The 18,278-nt window shown below is 29.8% G+C and overlaps 1 protein-coding gene across 1 annotated transcript in view; it reads right to left on the minus strand.

Annotated features, from left to right (window-relative positions):
* The window catches only part of LOC137923826 (synaptotagmin-10-like), a 67,278-nt gene extending 49,228 nt beyond the window's left edge, over positions 1-18,050 (minus strand). Inside the window, exon 1 of the mRNA XM_068767099.1 lies at positions 17,939-18,050. Coding sequence (XP_068623200.1) covers positions 17,939-18,050 — 112 coding nt within the window. The remainder of the gene's footprint in view (positions 1-17,938) is intronic.
* Positions 18,051-18,278: the final 228 nt, after the last annotated feature.

An 18,278-nucleotide genomic window follows, 5' to 3' on the forward strand; every position in this document is an offset into this window, starting at 1 on the left:
TTCAATCTATTCTCTCTTTAACCTATATATTTAAGTGAGAGATAATATTACACAATTCAATAATGGCTCAAAGTTAATGGGAGAAAAATGTAAATGTTTTTTTCAACGAAATTTTCAGAGGATATCATTTCATCATTATCATCAGCATTTCAGCTATAGATCGTACACTGCTGAATATACGCTTCTTCCATAGTTTACCGATAGGACTGGTTGGTAGCAAAGAGCGTTTTTTAAATGACCAGGTCACTGATATATCAATATTCTCGCTTAAAAAAACGTTTAATTGGACATTTCTTTGTTGCAAAAAGATAATTTATTTTCTAAATCATTCCCAATAAAAATAATATCGGTAAATAAAAGGCAATCGTTCCGAAATTGGTTTTAATATTTGGTCGGGTAATTGAAAAACTTTTTGACCTTTCTGTTGTTTACTTTGTATTGAATTAGCTGAAATGTCCCCGATAAGCGTGATATTATCGCTTTGTTTGTCACAATATCAACGCAATAAGTTATTCCGAGTGATAATACAACAATAATAATTCATTTAAATATAAATAAACTTTAAACTGTTAAAAGCAAATCATTTATTATATTTTTGTATTATATAAACCACTACATGTTATTAGATAAGTTTTTTACAAATGATTATTATTTACAAGCAAAAGTTAGTTTTAAATTTTTTACAAATATTTTCTTCGCCACTTTACCAAAACTATATATACCTATAAGCTGATGTACCGAAATGAAAAAAATTAACAGGCTTTAGTGTCCTTTTTCATGTAAAACGTCACATGTGTTAGGAGATTACGCTCTTTGTTTTATAACTTCTGGTATTATTATTAAGTAGTCTTAATAGTTCACAAATGTAGATAATTATAGTTTAATAAAACCTTATCTAAGGCTATATCTACATACAGTAAATTTAAACAAAGAGCTCATCACACAAAACATAAATAATAATTTCACCTACTGCAATATTTTTTTTCCTTTCGTAACAATCGAACTACGTATAAATCACCATCTTCATCTTTTAAAATATTTAACTTAAAATTTTTAATCAATTTTATTTATCATAGTAATGAATAATCGTTACGGATAATAAAAACAACATTCATGAAACTAAATGAGGTTCAAGAAAATGTGGCTCAAATTCATAAAACATAATATACATGGAAATTTTGCCGCACACATCATTACTTCAGAATAAGGTCATTGTTTGGAGGCAAGGCGTTCAGAATGTGTATTGGAATGATAAAATTCCCTTTTATTCGCCCACAAGGCTATGTCAGAGGTTTCAGAGAGGTTTTTAAAAATGACCTACAAAAGTTTGGGCAGAGTTTTTCACTTCCAGAAATTAAAATATTAGTTCGCTTGCATTCCTTTTTAGCAAGTCTAACACTTTGTCGATTTATTAATTTGTCAAAAATAAACAAAAGTACCATATAATCAAATAATTTAAAGCAAAAATAGACAGAAAATGGTTCTGCAATTTTATTCGTTATTTCCATTACTATATTATTATAATATTGTAGAAATGAATAATAAAATAATTCATCGATTTTATTTCAACCGCAGGAAGCCCACTGCTAGACATATTCTATAGATTCCAATAATTCCTATAGGGTCAGCTGTAGCAACTGTGGGTCTGTGGTATCTACTCGGTTACTTTCGTGAGTCTTCGCATCTTCTCAGTCCGAATTCTATTTCATCGAGAAATCCTCGTAATTACACTTTCCAATGGGGCCCTAAATGATAAACCATATTTCTGTGCTTCTAGTCTTCACTCATGTGTTACATTGGTCAGCTTATATCTAATAATATTTTAATTATTAAACGGTGTGTGGCATCTTTATGAAATTTGAAAAAAGCACCATTTATACGGGTTGCGTTCTATATTGTGAAGAAGTTATTATAATAAATTTATATAAACATTCATCATACATAAATAGAACATTTGAAACTGGAACAAACCTACCTGCAGAATACATAAATATTAGTCTCACACAAACATTAATTATACGTAACTACCGTTCTGTTAATGTTGAAATTTACATTAACAACAACTTTATCAACATCAGAGCATATTGCTTAATAAACATTCTCTTTTTATCGAAACTATATATGTTTGAGATAAATGCATAAAGATTTTCTTTTATTTTTTACTCACACACCTAAGTATAGTATTAATAGCTTATAGCTTTGAAGCGCGGTCTTGGGTGGACTTGGGATTTATTGGCAAGCTCACAGTTACCCAACGAGTCATGGAGAGGGCTATGCTCACGAGTTCTCCTATTCTGGACTGGCCCTCCTATATATTGAACAGACAACATTGCTAAGGTCGTCGAAAGACGTTGGACGCAGGCCACTTTCAACAGGTGATATTTGAAATCGATTGAGGAGACATGTCCAGTCGTAGACATCCTTCGACTGAATTGATGATGACGTCACTGACACTCGTTTTTTTAGTAAACTATCTACTGATCTCGCTATATGAATTTCAGGTAAGGTGGAACCTCAGGTGTATGCAGTCATGAGACTTGTATTTTAATAATTCTAATAATAAGCCCTGTATGAAGATACCTTCTAAATAGCATCTTATTTAGTGATTCGTATTTTAACAACTCATATACTTCTTATACAGAGATATTACACATTATTCGTAAATGATAACAAAATGAATGTAGAGCTAACATTGGTATGGCAGCACTTAAGCATTAGTAAAAATTAACATAATTTAAATCGGGAGCATTTTTATTAAGATAAAAATTCATAGACATGTCCAAAATGCTTTCTTGAAACCTCTGATATTTCTTCCTTTCTTTATTCATGTAAATGGCAACTGACAGCTTATGTAAAAATTATATCAATTTGGAATTTTATCTCGGTTTGTTCCACGATATTATCGAAATTTATCCAGTACCTTTGTTCGTGATACTTCCATTGTCAATCAAAAAATGTTTGAACCGTTTTCTTTATATCTTTAATTTATGATAAAAAATTAACGAAACATACCTTTATTCTGCACAATTCTATACAAGTCGAAAATAAAATAACAAATAAAAAATTATCTTAAATCAATTTAACAGAAATTTAAAAATTTCGTTCAAACTGTTATAAATTTTGTACAACAAAGATCGAATTTATTTTTAAAAAAATTTGTACAATAAAAAAATGTTTTTTTCTGTAATTTCCCTTAATGAATTAAAATATTTTTTTCTGATCATTATTTCTTTCGTTAAGATTTCTTTCACCTCATTGAATTTCAGCGAACACTATCATTAATCAATTATATGAATTGAGTTTTATTGTGTGTTATGAAAGTAAACCATATTTTTAAAGAAGGATTTTTACAAAAGGAATGGAGAAGATAGGCGAAGAATAGAGAGTTTTTTTTTAATAATTAATTGAAATAAAGGGATTGAGCTGCATGAGGCCCAAACCCAGTCCAGGGTTCCAATGACAGGCTGACACAAAATGTAAATGCCAATTTAAAAAAAGAAAACATTTTACTTTGTTGTTTAAAATTAAACTTTATTATTGTAGTCATATAAATGATGCTTACAAAATGTCCTAAATAAATCCAGGAAAATGGATCACAAAATCTGAACATTAGTTACAATCAAAGAATTAATGCTATTAATAATAATTGTTTAAATTTGTAGGAGAGAAGTATAAGCAAGCTATTTATTTATATTTATCAATTAAGTTCTTACCTACATTATCTTCAAAAATATTACATTAAATTGTTATTAAGAAAATGTCCAACATTTTGTTTCATTGTTTTAAGAAGTACGTAGAGAATAATTTGGTTAAGAAAATATCGTCGTTAATTTTGGAGGAATTTTATTAGACGAGCCTTCATTTTCGTGTTTTATTTGGCGTTTGACATGTAGCATTATATGTATAATATGACAATCAAATTTTTTATTAGATATTTTCTGCACACGTTGGATAGCAATGACTTTGATGTTTAAATGACTTTTTGAAATTAGAAGTGTAAAATACGGTAGCGAGTCATTAAGAAATTAGTGTCGACATATAGTTGAGAAATATAGTCAGATAATTAAAAGGCGTACGAGTTGTAAGTCGCCAAATGAGAAAAGTTATCACACAGTAACAATCAAGGTAACGTCTCCCGGGAATACATCATTTAGCTTTTTCCGGGAAGACGGTACAACGTATTTCCTGTACAACCTCTAACGATACTTATTTTCTGCGAAGGTTGAACTTAATATTCCAAGAAATATTACAAAGGGATTCGTCTTCTCCTTTTTTATAATCGAGTGCACGACTTCAATAAACCGGTACACGATAAGTCAAACTAATAATGTTGTTGTGGAACAAAGGCTTGTTTATTTCTTTTCGCAAAGGTTTGAACTTCTCAATATTACAAAGCTCATCTATTTTATTTAGGATTTTTATGTGCCCGAACCTCAAAAATGTTTTTAATAAATATTGATTTAGGTTTAACTGTTTAAAAACTAGTGACTCTTCATAATTATTAACATTGTTTGGCATTAATACTAGTTTTGGCACGCCTACTGTCACCCAAATATCAACAACAACCAGTCTTACGCAATACAATTATTAAAAATCACCTTAAAGATATCTAATTAACGCCTTAATACGATTGCATAAAATTTGCGGAGCTAATTTTAAGATATGTGTTAAATAGCTTGCGGATTTAAGATCTGCGAACTAAGTACGACAAAACTGTAAACGCCGGAATAATAGCACCGATGAAAAATGAAACCAGTATAATTTTAAATACGCTAGTAATTATCATAATTTATAAGCTGTATATTACTAAAATATTTATATTATGTAGTAGTTAATAAGAAAAACTTTTTATTTGTTACTATGGCATTTCAATTATTTTACTTAAAATAGTTCCTTCCAATAATTATAACGGTAGTTAAAACACTTAGAGTTCACGTTGAAAAAGTGAATACATTTTTGTTTCTCTCAACAACGAAGTGTACGTTTAGTGTTTGACAAGAGTGATTTATGCATAATATGTATTAGTAAACGGTAAAACTAAGTAAATATTTATGTCTTGTTAGTAAACACTAGTTGAAACGTATTTATAAGTAACATGATTATTATAATAAACTCTACAGTTGTTGTACGCTTGTACGTTGCACGCTTGTCTACGAGGTTACTTTACGACAGAAGCTTACGATGGTTAAATGTATTCTGTCAAAAATCTTTTAAAATTTCCAATGAAGAATCTTGAAAATTAGATAAATTTTAAATAAATAATATAATTAGACAACGTTGTCCACCGTGTTTAACTCGCTGATAACTTCTGCTCATGACATAAGGTTTTTTTATTATTAAACGTTAATTATTTCGACTAATCTGTTACTGACATATATTAGCCATATAATAAAAATAATATTACTGAATATAAAGGCCATATCATTGTTATTACGTTTCAAGTTATGTGGAAGCTTTTAGGCGCGGTGCTTAATAAGCGAAAGTGCTTCAGTCATGGAAACTATGCCATAAATCAAATGTATATTTAAAAACACGCAGCAAAACTGGAGAGTACTACAAGGTTGATTTAGGTTAAACAATGTCATGGTATTTTAAACGTAAATATACTAGCTTTCACATACGACATGACGCACGCAAACGCTTCGCTGTTATTTCTACAAATAAATTATTACGTTCCACCTTGGCTATATCCACAATTCTAAAAATAAATACTTCATCTAATTATATCATTGGAAGTATAAATAGATGATATATTAATGATGGTGATGGTCAAGATTATTTATAGAATAGATAAAACGGAATCGCTAAATCTATCGCTATGCACAAAACTCGAAAACGGCGTTATCAAATCAGCTATTTCTTTTCCCATATTTTTTAATATCCACAAGGTTTTAATGTAAAGAAAAATAAAAAATAAACGCCGGTATAGTAGAAAAAATTATAATTTCTATCGCTTATTATCGAATATGTGACATCAACAACAAAAATATAATTCAATTCCAAACATATGGATTATCTTTCGTTAATCTAATTTTGTAATGTCATTTCATTCATTACTAACAGTGTGAAAAATTCAAAATTGTTTTTGTACGTTGTAAACTATTAAGAGATGAAATTAACAAATTAAGTGTTTATTCTGAAATATATTTATTTAATCTATTCTTTCTAACGGACTACGCCGAGTCAATTACTTCTGACGGTACAACATCTGTCAGAGTAGCTAGTTTTAAATAAATAGACCAAGTTGAGTTACAAAAAACAAGTTGTTTTTGTTTTAATACTTTGTTAATTAAGGTTCCAGGCAAAAGCATACACTAGAATATTATGTACTGTTTTCTACACGAAGTAATGATTGTTGAACGGTTATACACAGTCTTCGCAGAACTTTGCCCTGTGTAGCAGTCACGTAAAATAACTCGAGGGATCAAACTAAAGAGTAGTAGCTGTCATACTTAAAGCTACATACTTATATGTTATCGAGTCTCGACTGTCGCAACTTTAAGCGAAGTGGGAATAATCACTTTGTTAACAGACACCGTACTTCGAGTTACACCCAAAGTGCACCGCGATGACAAAAGTCTCCACATAAGTCTCATACGCCGCGCGATTGTGGCAACCCTTCATGATTCCCGCATATAGTCAGCTATGTAACTCTGTCAAAAGAGGCATTCCTTAATAACGTTTCGTAAAGGACAGTCATGCGGTTTTCTTCAAACCGTAGCATTTAATTTAGGATAGTAATGTCTCTCAACTGCTAAAGTATTCCATATCTAAATATCTTTAGATTCAACACAAAATCAATTTCACTGTTCAGGGGGGAGACGTGGAAGGTAAGGAAAGAACTCACGTGACAGATACGAGTCTTAATCTGTGTCTGCCCCAAATCCTCAGGGTTTTCTGACTTGGTAATATGTAGCAAGAGCTCAAAAATCGGCCTGAAAATTTTATGGAGACGTCTTGTGCACTTTTTATCTGGGATACAGGATCAAGACGATTATTTACACAGACTATAAAGAGAAAATCTAAGTCATTAAAAACAATACAATTATTCGGCTGTCTAGATTCTCTGACTTAGTTTTAATTTAATAAAGTAAATAAAGGCATGTTAAAATATTAAAAAATGTTTAATATTCTTTTCATGAAAGTACAATAATTGTCATTTTGAAATTTTGATTGAACCGTATAGTGTCCTACATGTGTATAGTTATTGATAGGTAAGAAAAGGACTAATATATAGCTACTTCCGCTATGTAGCAGTTGTCGTGCAATAATGTGCGCCGCCCGCCAGCCCGCTGATAAATGCGCGTGCGGCAAATAATGCGCATTACTCAACTACCACCGTTAATTCACTCAACACGTGTTTCACCCCTCCATGGGACATCCTCAGGAGTAATTTTACACAAATTAGTGCCAAACACCGAGTCTAAGGTCTGAGAATGCCGCAGTGGCAATTGCAAATGTTTCTATGGGGATAAGAGTATGAATAAATAATTATTTTAGAAAAAATGAATGAAGCTTTTTTATATTTAATAAAAAATACATGTAAATATAATTCCCGCAGTGAATATCATCGTCAATTTGTCACCCGCGTTATGTCATTTATATTATCTACTGAAGATGTTCGCAATTTTCTATTATGCTCATGCTGCGACATTACCTCCCCGTCTCTCCCACTCCGAACTTGTAGGTAATATGAAAAGTGTCATCCTTGACCTATAAACTTATAAGTTTGAAAAACTCGAACTGTAATAAAACTGGTAATAAAATGAATCGTAAAATAGTACAATATGATAGAAAGGCGTATGCTTCCTTTATGCCATCTGGTACCGACGGGTTTAACTTATTGCCCATACTCTAAATTAAAATATGTGATTTTTTTTATGTCCGAAGTCGAGTAGACGGGAAGCTGGTTCAGCCAAAGTGAAATATATACCTCAATTGATGTCAATTAATGTATGGTTACAACTCTTTACTAAAATCAAAACCAATAACCGTTTGCAAAATTCGGATTGCTTCATATTAAATTTTTTTATATTATCCGTCTTTAATTTTCATCTCCTACATCTCCTCTATAAACTCTCTTTAGCTCAGTAAGGGATTACTATAATGCATAACGTTTGCACCTAGCAGTTGCGAGCAAGTTGATCCCGCACGCATTTTATAATGACAAACAGAGAATTCAAACTTTAAGCCGTAAAGTCATAATGCCTGCACTGTTGAAACTACGGTGGCATACAAAACACGTTCTCTAAGTTGTGACAACAGGCGTCTAAGATGATTGGATTTTAAGCTGGTAGGTGGCTGGTGTAAACTTTTAGTTGGTTTCGCAGTAGTACAAGACATCTCATACAGATTTTCTCTACGAAGTAAAAACGCTTTGCAAAAATACATACCTAAACGGCCTCTGGCAATTTCTATAGTGAAAGAATTTATTTATCAATTAACTTTTTTTTTATTTATTTTCAGTTAACTTTCAGCTAAATTTAATAATAAGAGAAATACCGCTTAATAATTTCACAAATTTAAAAAAAAATACGCAGTTATGCTATCGGTATCATAAATATACGAGTACAATTTTATTATCTACTGAAGAAATTACAGATAACTATTACCACACAGAATCTACTAAACAAATTTAAACCGAGCTTTCACTTGGATGGATCGTTTTAAAATACCAATGTCACTTTGTTAATTTCATACTTAACGCAATACTACATTTCGTTCTATTCAATGGTCATGTTAATGTAAAGATATAATGTTTGACACGTGTAATAAAAACAATGAAAAATTATGGTGCCTTATTTATTGTTATTTATAAAATTTTCATAAATTTTTGAATAACAGCGAACTTAATGCCGAAGACATTCTCTGACTGTTAACCGTTTGGACGGTGCAGAGATAAATTGATAAGGTAGGTGAAACTAGTAGATATCGTAAAACACGAAAAATAAAATAAAAAAGTGAAATCAATGCTTGAAACGAAAGAGAATCACTTAAAAAACACTATATAAGTATACTAATGGCTATAGCATAATATAATTATACATAAACATACCATAATATATATATAATTAAATATTATATATATATACATATATATATATATATATATATATATATATATATATATATATATATATATATATATATATATCGTTTATACATCAATACGTATTTTTAAACTTTTATAAAAGATTTTTGAATTTCTTCCTACTTCTTCTCCACAACTATAAAACCTTATATAGCAGAGTAGAGTCAAAAATAAATAAGAAATAACAAAATTGACCATTTCCTATTAAAAAATCCAACGTTAAGTAAATTAATTTTATCTTTATCTTCATGAATAATGAAATTAACGGAAATGAGGCTCTATAATCTCATTTCCTTTTATCGCACGGTAAACTGTTCGCTGAATTAAGAAATCAATAGTCGTTTTCCCATCGTCTTTCAACTGCTATCAAATAGAATTAAGATCTCTCCTTATATCTCGTGAAAAAATATAAAAAGTGACGAAATATCGATTCAACCACTAGAAAATAATTCTAATATTTATTTTTTATTTCAAGGAGCCTAATTTAATACTGCTATGAGTATAGCTTCAAGTATTTCTGAAGTCTTGAAGCACTTTAATTAATCTTAGTTTTAATTCTCACCAAAGCAGCTTTTAACAGTTTTTTACTGTTATTCTAATTAAAACGAAACACGCTCGTAACGAAGCGTTGAGTGACAGAAAAAAAAGAATATTAATCACTTCTCCTATATTGATTGAAGCCTATTCGACAAATACTGGAAAACTGGATAGTATTACCCTTCTATAAAGATTAATTTAGCGTTCAAACTATATATATAATAAAAACTTTTATTTGGCAAAAATGAATGCCTGAAATATTTATACAGGATATACTTAATATGCGATGTATTATATAGAAAATATAGATTTTGACTATTTAATTTTTTTTGTAATATAGAGGACAGACTTGCCATCGTAAGTCGCGGGTTCGAATGCCACTGTCCACAAACAAGTTTTTAAAGGATGTGTGGGCGCCTGGCCTCTTTGGTTTTTTGACATGACGTTTGTTAAGTCAGTTGGTTTTACTTGTCAAAGCAAATTTATGACACAGATGGACAACAGCGTCCTATGCGTACTCTCATAACACACTGCGATCGCCAACACCAATCGTGGCGATTATGGTTTGTCCCCCATAAATATTTTTAGTGGAGACCTATGCCTTGCAGTAGAGCTCTATAGACTGAAACAAAGGCGACTAATTTTTATAATGTTACGATTTACCATTAAGGTAGTTTTTTTATAGAATACAGTGTGAGCAAATCTAAATTTTCAGAAATATGTTAGGTATTGTGAATACACAATTACAGTAAAGTATTGTAAAAATATATTAATAAACTAGGATGATAAAATTTTGGAGTTTAGTAAAGAACAATTATATAATAACAGTTCGTTCCTTTATAATAAGAGCTAAAACAATTTGTTGTATGTGTGTATATGCAAGTGAATGTTTCTGCATAATACGGTAATTCTTGTAATGCATCGACATCTATACACGAGTGCCATAATCCTGTTTTCAAGATTTAAAAAAAAACAAAAACGCCTTTTATAATTAAATTTTAAACACTTAGTTGCGTAAAACACATAACGGTACTTATTCATATCATTAAAATACAACGCATTTAATTTATCTTCAAACAAAGGGGAAGAATGCACATGTACATGCTAGGTTGATACGTTGATGTATATATATAATATTATGTCCATCTGTATACGTGTATATTACTTATAGTTTTATTCAAACATAGAGAAATAAAGAATGCTTAAACGAATAATTTACTCTTAAAATATTTAACGCAAAAATAGTCCATGTAATTTTTTCAAAAAGTAATCAATGTCAGCTTTGCCGATTTCTCTAATACGCATATTTTCGTTAATTACTATAGTAATAGTGATAATACAATTATTAATGTGTACGCAATTTTACAACACAGTCACTCCGACATATAAATAATTTAATATGTACACACAACAGAAAGTTCATTAAACGCCTGTATTTGGGCAATGACTTAAATAAAGGCCTTGGGGAAATACGATAGTAAAATGAAATTCAAGAAATTAATCTGAGATATCTAAACGGCTTTTGACTTGCTTCACGACCCCAAGTAACCCGCCTGCAATTTAATTACGTTCAAATGGTACAAGGAATGTTTCTTAAGAAATATTTAATCTGTGATATTGTTGTTTATTTTTATATAAAGTTTTCTATTCGCTGTAATGTCATTTTTTTCTCTTGTATCTCAACGGATTTTTTAATTTGTGGTATATAGTATAAATAGTATAATTTCACTATTTATATATGATATAAGTAGCGAAAAATTAAGTGAGACGAAATTTCTAAATCGCGTAATTGTTAAAAATTGACTATCGTAGAATATTTTTTTTTTGTAACTACCCGAATGAATAAAAATAATTCAGATGAACGAAAACACGTAGCTAATCGGTGCATTAGATAGTTGTCTCTCTGATCTGTGACGGCATTGTTACACTGTTAGGCAAATCAAAGAAGATTCTCCAGAAACTGTGTTGTATTGGTAAAAATGTTGGAACAAGCGAAGTAATGTTATTGACGACAGAATTGCTGACAACACATTTTAAAAACACTGGTGAGGCTATTTTTCCATTATATATTTTTGTTTTTGTGACAAATATCGGGTCTTAATTTTTCATATTAACTTGGCTACTTTGTCTATAACCAATACAATAGATTTTATAATTATTAATAAATCATTTTAATAAGTTTTTTTATTATTATTAATTTCATATAATAACAATTAATGTTACGAAAAATATTTTTATTCAGTTATTTGCATTATTTCTAAAAATTAATTAAGACCAAAAATTCTTATATGACTCAAACTCTGGAATAAATACTCGTAGATCAAGTTCGCAATGATTTGTCACAATGGAAACAAAAGAAACATATTAACTAGACAAGCGAGGACTTTGCCGAGATTGTATCGCAATAAAACGGATCTCTTCTCCGTCTGACTTAAAATATTTATCACAAGACATCTCTCGTGGCATCGCATAATTTATTTTTCAATTTAATTTTTATTTCTCTTTTGGATATTAAGACTACTAGGTCCCGGATTACATCATTGATATGCTAAGACTATAAAATTTTAATAATCACCTTTGTTTACAACTACGTCGAAAAAAGGGCCATATCATGGAATTAAAATACTAAATAGCAGCTACGAATAGACGATAGAAAAATTTGTTGGTGTCTTTAACTTGTTAATGAAGAAATTTGTTACGCTACAATGGTCTATTTCATTATAAACCATATATGGCGACTTGAATGCGACATATTTATTCCACAACGGTCGACAATAACAATTATAACAAAGTTCAAGTTGCCTTTGTTTCGCGATATCGACATTTAGCTCTGTGTTTCAAGAGTTAACAAAGCTATTTTTCTCTTAATTGCTCTTGATATTTAATTGAACAAAGAACCTGTGTACAACGTTAAACAGTTATATGAAATATTCAATTAAAACTTAAGGAGTCTGTTTACTGCAACGTGGACAGAACTCCACGATCCTAATAGATCCGGCATAGGGAAATATCAGGCAAGAAAGTATACTATGTATTTCTATACATGTAACACCTTCCTGTTTGATTTAATCATGTGTTATTATATATGTATAAGTGTTGTTTATGTCAATCATAAGGGTAGCTTATCGGAACACAGACGACTCTATACAATTTATCTTTACGTGCCTGCCATGATCGTATTACAGTCATGCTAAGGTATCTTGTTAAGATCTTCACAAAACACTTGATGTAAATCGCATCCAACCGATCTTATTGGAAATATGGGGTTGGCTTATATCTACCAAAAGACACCCTACAGCTGAAATAATCACGATAGTACAATAAAATTGGCTGAGTTTGCCATTTTTGTCAGTTAAGTCTCTCAAAAGTGACGAGTGGAAGATTTCATTATGACACCAGAGTTGTATCTATTTTTTCTTATCAATAAAATGAAAAACACATTTTGATACAATCGTTTCATCGTATTTTTTTGGAATGTCAAGACAGCTTTATGTTATAACAGGACTTACCTACATTTTCTTTTTTTATTAATATAAACTTTTGTTAGACAACTATACTAAAAATTTATATGTATTGCTGAACGAAACTGTAGTTGCTATGAGAGCCACATCTCTAATGTATATAGCCTTAGGATTGTAACGGTTACGTATGTGACTATATTAATAATTCACGAATCTATCATTGTCTTCATTGAAGCGAACGAGGATCGCTCTGTGCGCATGCGTTTTACGTCATGCACAACTTCCGTCTGATCTTGACCCGGAAGTGGGTCATGATCGAGACCCGCGCAGCCTCCGACCTTGTACCGCGTACAGGCGTGCATAAATTTCTATATATAAAACGAACGAAATAGCTTTGCTGAAATCGTTTACGAAATATATTTCTAATTTCATTGAAGAATACAGTGTTTTCGTCGATCGAAAAATAACTGAAGCTCCAATCCAGTATTTTTGATATACATATAGGTATAATATATATATAATTATTTAATATATATATAATTTTTGATATACATATAGGTATAATATATATTTAATATTTATTCTTATATATATATATATATATATATATATATATATATATAAGAATAAATATTAAATGTATAGCTTATTTGTCAATTAATTTATAATACAAGCTATCTAAAAATCTATGGTTATATATAATAAATAGTATTTTTCAGTCTCTTCGAAACAAGAACGATTAAATTTCCAAAAAACAAGAAGACGTATTAATGCCAATATGAAATTATACAAACATCACAAGTCCAACTTTTTCTTTCTCTTTAGTAGCTTCAAAACCGGACAAATACGACGAAAGTAACAACTTTAAAAATAGTATTAATCGATCGTTAGAAACAATTTGAATAAATCTAATTTTGCGTTGAAAAACTATATTTCATTGAATAAGAATAAGAAACAAACTTACGTTTATGAAATATTAACCTGAGGTAGTGCGAGGGCTATCCCGTAACAGACCTACGTTGTAGCTACGCCAGCCACGCCTACGCTTTACGTGGAAACAACATGATACCGAATAATTTTACCAGTTGAGAAATATTACTGCGCCCTTGACATGTACTATGTCAGCAATCGATTGCATGTTGATTTGAATCGAATAATAAATTTCATGCAACATTTTTAATACTGGTATTGTACTTTAAAAACAATAAACTTCGTTTTGACGTCCAAAAAAATTAATAACGAAATTTACTCTAATATAAATCATAATAAAATTAATTTAAATGGTATTCAAAATTTACTATTTACAAGCGCCAAACCGTAACACGATTTTATCATTAACGAGATTTCCCTAATTTATTTACATGTACAAATTATTTACTTATATATACAGAAACCCCAAAAAATATAGTATAATAATCCCAATGAACGTCTTACGCGTCTTTTCATTTAAAATTAAGCAAATAGTTATTAATGTCTATTAATAAATTTAAAGTGGAAAATTGAATAAGTATAGAGTCTAGTCTAAAAAGTAACTGTTTGGCAAACATTCTATTCGTTTCTAACATAATAAAATATTAAATATTTGCAATAAAACAATATTTGCTGTATTATATAGGTTATCTGTAAAAGATGTAAAATTTTTAAATCTAATATATTATATAGCCCATTTGCTATTAATTAATATAAATATAGTACACCCCATCTTAAAATTGATTTCATAAATAATAAATACCGTAAAGATGAAGAAAGAAGAGGAAGAAAGAGAAAGAATACTACATATTACATTAATTTTTTTTTTCTGTCTTAGATTTTATATTGCCAGCAGTTATTGTATTAATTATAAACCTTAAAATTTTATTTGTTTCATTTAATCGCATATAAATAACAACACATTTAAAATATTTTCTCAATTAAGTACGCTTCGTTTTATCTGGATGAAACCCTAACGGCGGTGTCGTGTAAAAATTTATAAAATAACTCAATAATTAGATCAGATTTCAAAAGAGGCGGAAAAATTATTCGACCGTGAACGATTCTGATTTATTCCGATCACTTAGTAACAAGACCGACCACTTTTGTTTGTCGATTAAAGGAATCTTGATGGTTTTTATTTTAATAAAATTAATATTACGGTCAATTAAGTATATTAACTTTTTTATTCTTTATCAGATAGTCACTGATCGTACATATATGTACATATATACATACATATATATGTATATGTATATATATATATGTATGTATATATATATATGTAATAAGTCATTTATTAGCAAACAGCTTTAAAGCCTTTACACCTATTTCTAATCACACTGCATAATGTGATTACTCTGTATTTATCTATTGAAGTGCCATATGTAGTGATCCTTACTTTTGAATACGATGACACTTTTTTATCACTGCATTATTATTTTTTTCTGAAACCGATGATTTCTGAGTCGGGCGTATAATACATTTATTGGCAGTAAATGAGCTGCATCAAATTCATCCATTGAAAGTTTGTACACCTATAACAAAATACTCTATTTATGTACGTATTTTTTGTAATTATAATTTGATAATTTTTTTTAACTTATTATTAATTCTTATAAGTTTTGACATACCAATATCTTTTATCTGTAATAGTTTTTATTTTCTATAATACGAAATATTAAAATATTAATGCATGGACATTAATATTTAAACGTGATATTTCTTTCAATATTTTCAAAAAAATGACAGTAAATTACGTGCTAAAATCTCCTCGACTATCCCTGATGAGGCCAACTTCTTATCAAAGGCAATTTTGTCCACAGGTGGTACCGCTTAGCTAAACCTTGAGAGCCGCGCCTAACACCGTCACCTTACCACTCCCTAATTTGACTAACAGAGTATGCTCATTATTACATTAAAGTCTTCACCAATTTCCAACATAATATAATAATACTTTTTAAAACCAATTTAGTTTTTAGTTGAATAGTCGAAGGGGAAAGCTACTCAATTTCAAAAGTAGAATATTAGGGGCCAAAAGTAATTGGCAACGCCTATTACTTGCCGTTATCCCAATCTAACGATCAAAGTTTGAATATCAGCTGGGTTATAACGTAACGCCACCAGACAAAATTGTCCAGAATAAACACTTTCCGAAGTTAATCTTCCTAACATATATTAAACGAAATTGTAGTCAATAAAGAAATTAAGAAACGTATTTTTATTCCTGCGTCAACTTTTCTTTTAACTTACTAAACACAGCTTATGTGTTAATGAATGCCACGTTGAAATGCTAACTAGCCATAAGCCTTCTTAAAAGATAAAGTAATTTTTAAGTTTTTCGTATTTATTTTTTTAATTTATTTCCTATAATATTTATATATTTCCTTCTGGTTAGATCGTTTTATTTTTCTTTGAAAATGTGGTAAATAAGTTTGATTTAATTGTAAGCAGCCGCATCTAAATATTTAAGATGACACCTGTAATGTGAGAACTCTATGGATCGTTTGGTGGTGCAAGACAAAATGGAAGGTAAGCAATTTCGTGGACACCCTCCGGCAAGATGGAAAGGTTCATCACAAATGCCACTAAAAACTCAGTAAATGAATACTACCAATTCGCCAAGCACCGAGCTTCACGACAACTCATAGCACGAGCAGCGGAGGCACCAAAACCGACTGGGGCATAACCACAACAACTCTAACAAGAGTACTGAGAAGAGTAGAAATAACTCAATATTTATTGCATAGTGTTTATTATATTAATAATTGCGATAATTATTTTAAAATATTTATAATCATCCAAAAGATTAATTCCCTATGAACGAGCTTTATAAATACACAATATAAAAAATTGATTTAAAAATTAAATGAAAACATTAATCGAAATTTGTCTTCACCATGTGTGATTCTACCAAATAAAATCGTAATGCCTAACGGTGAAGAAATTGTTTTTTTTTAAGATTGGGTTCTTGGCGACACATATTTCAGGCTTTGTAATTAACATTTGAATCAATCTTGCAACATAAGAACCTGTAAATTATAAAAATATTTCTCATAATTTTTTAAATTTTTATAAAGATGTCATGTAATTTATTTTATTCACAAAAATACACAAGAACAAAAATGCTTTGATGCATAGTCGAAGTTGTAAATACAATGACTATCAACATCCAAAACCAAATTTTTTTAAGCGTTTTAGTCCCATGATAAATGCCTAGTTTGTTAAAATACTACCTACCAATAATATTAAAAAAAATTAATAATATCTAAAAGTAAAAACAAATTGTCTATAAAATAAATATTAATCCAACTATCGTCAAGAATTTTAATTTTTTATATAAAAAAAAATTAGCCAAAAGTACAGATTGCTTTAATATTATGTTCTAAATTATATTTATAAGAGTTTTACTTATTTCTAATATTTGAAGATTTTTTTTCATAAATATTACTAATTAGTAAAACTAAAAACGTGATCATTGATTTTTATTTGGGAAACCTATACTTAATATATATTTTCTCAAGACCTCCAAAAAGTTAATTAATTATATTTGCTGAAATTCAAGTAGTTTTAAGCCGAAAAAAACATCAGAGTTTCAATTATAATTTAATTCGAAAATTATTTCTAATAAGCTTCTGCAAAATGTATTCGTTTTTAATAATAGCCAAAAACTTAATTTAGAAATCCTTAAAGAAAATCCTTGTTTTGTAGTTTTCACAAATATTATTATAAATTTCAAAATTGACAAAAATAAATGTTTTCTTTAATTCAAGAAGAAGCGAAAAAAAGATTTAAACAACAGCGTTATTATTTAGAAGAAAAAAATATAAACTGATTAATATTTTTTTGTAAAACTGAAACAAAATTTCTTAGTACTTACCCTCGCCCGCACGCGTTTCTCTCGAGTCGTCGACGATCAACAGGTGGGGCCGTCTCGCTCGCTCGAGCTCTAGCTCGGCAGCAGCGGTACTCGGAACTCGAAGAACGCCCATCGCGGCCGACGGTCTAGGCGCGAATGATCCACCCGCGCCCTACGTAGCAGCACAGGTGGAAAACGTAGCGACGCTACGACGTGCTACGAACCCTCGCCTTCGCGTTATACCTTAACTGCAACCTTCAATTTTTTTTAATGCGAACCTTGTATTTATTGTTATTTTTATGAGTAATTTTACATTCTGATCATAAAACACAATATCCAAAAAATTATGTTAACACTAAAA

Source organism: Battus philenor, unplaced genomic scaffold (genome assembly GCF_028537555.1).
Source record: "Battus philenor isolate CCGP_79_NKW_IND1 unplaced genomic scaffold, ilBatPhil1.0.hap1 SCAF_22, whole genome shotgun sequence".
Taxonomy (NCBI): domain Eukaryota; kingdom Metazoa; phylum Arthropoda; class Insecta; order Lepidoptera; family Papilionidae; genus Battus; species Battus philenor.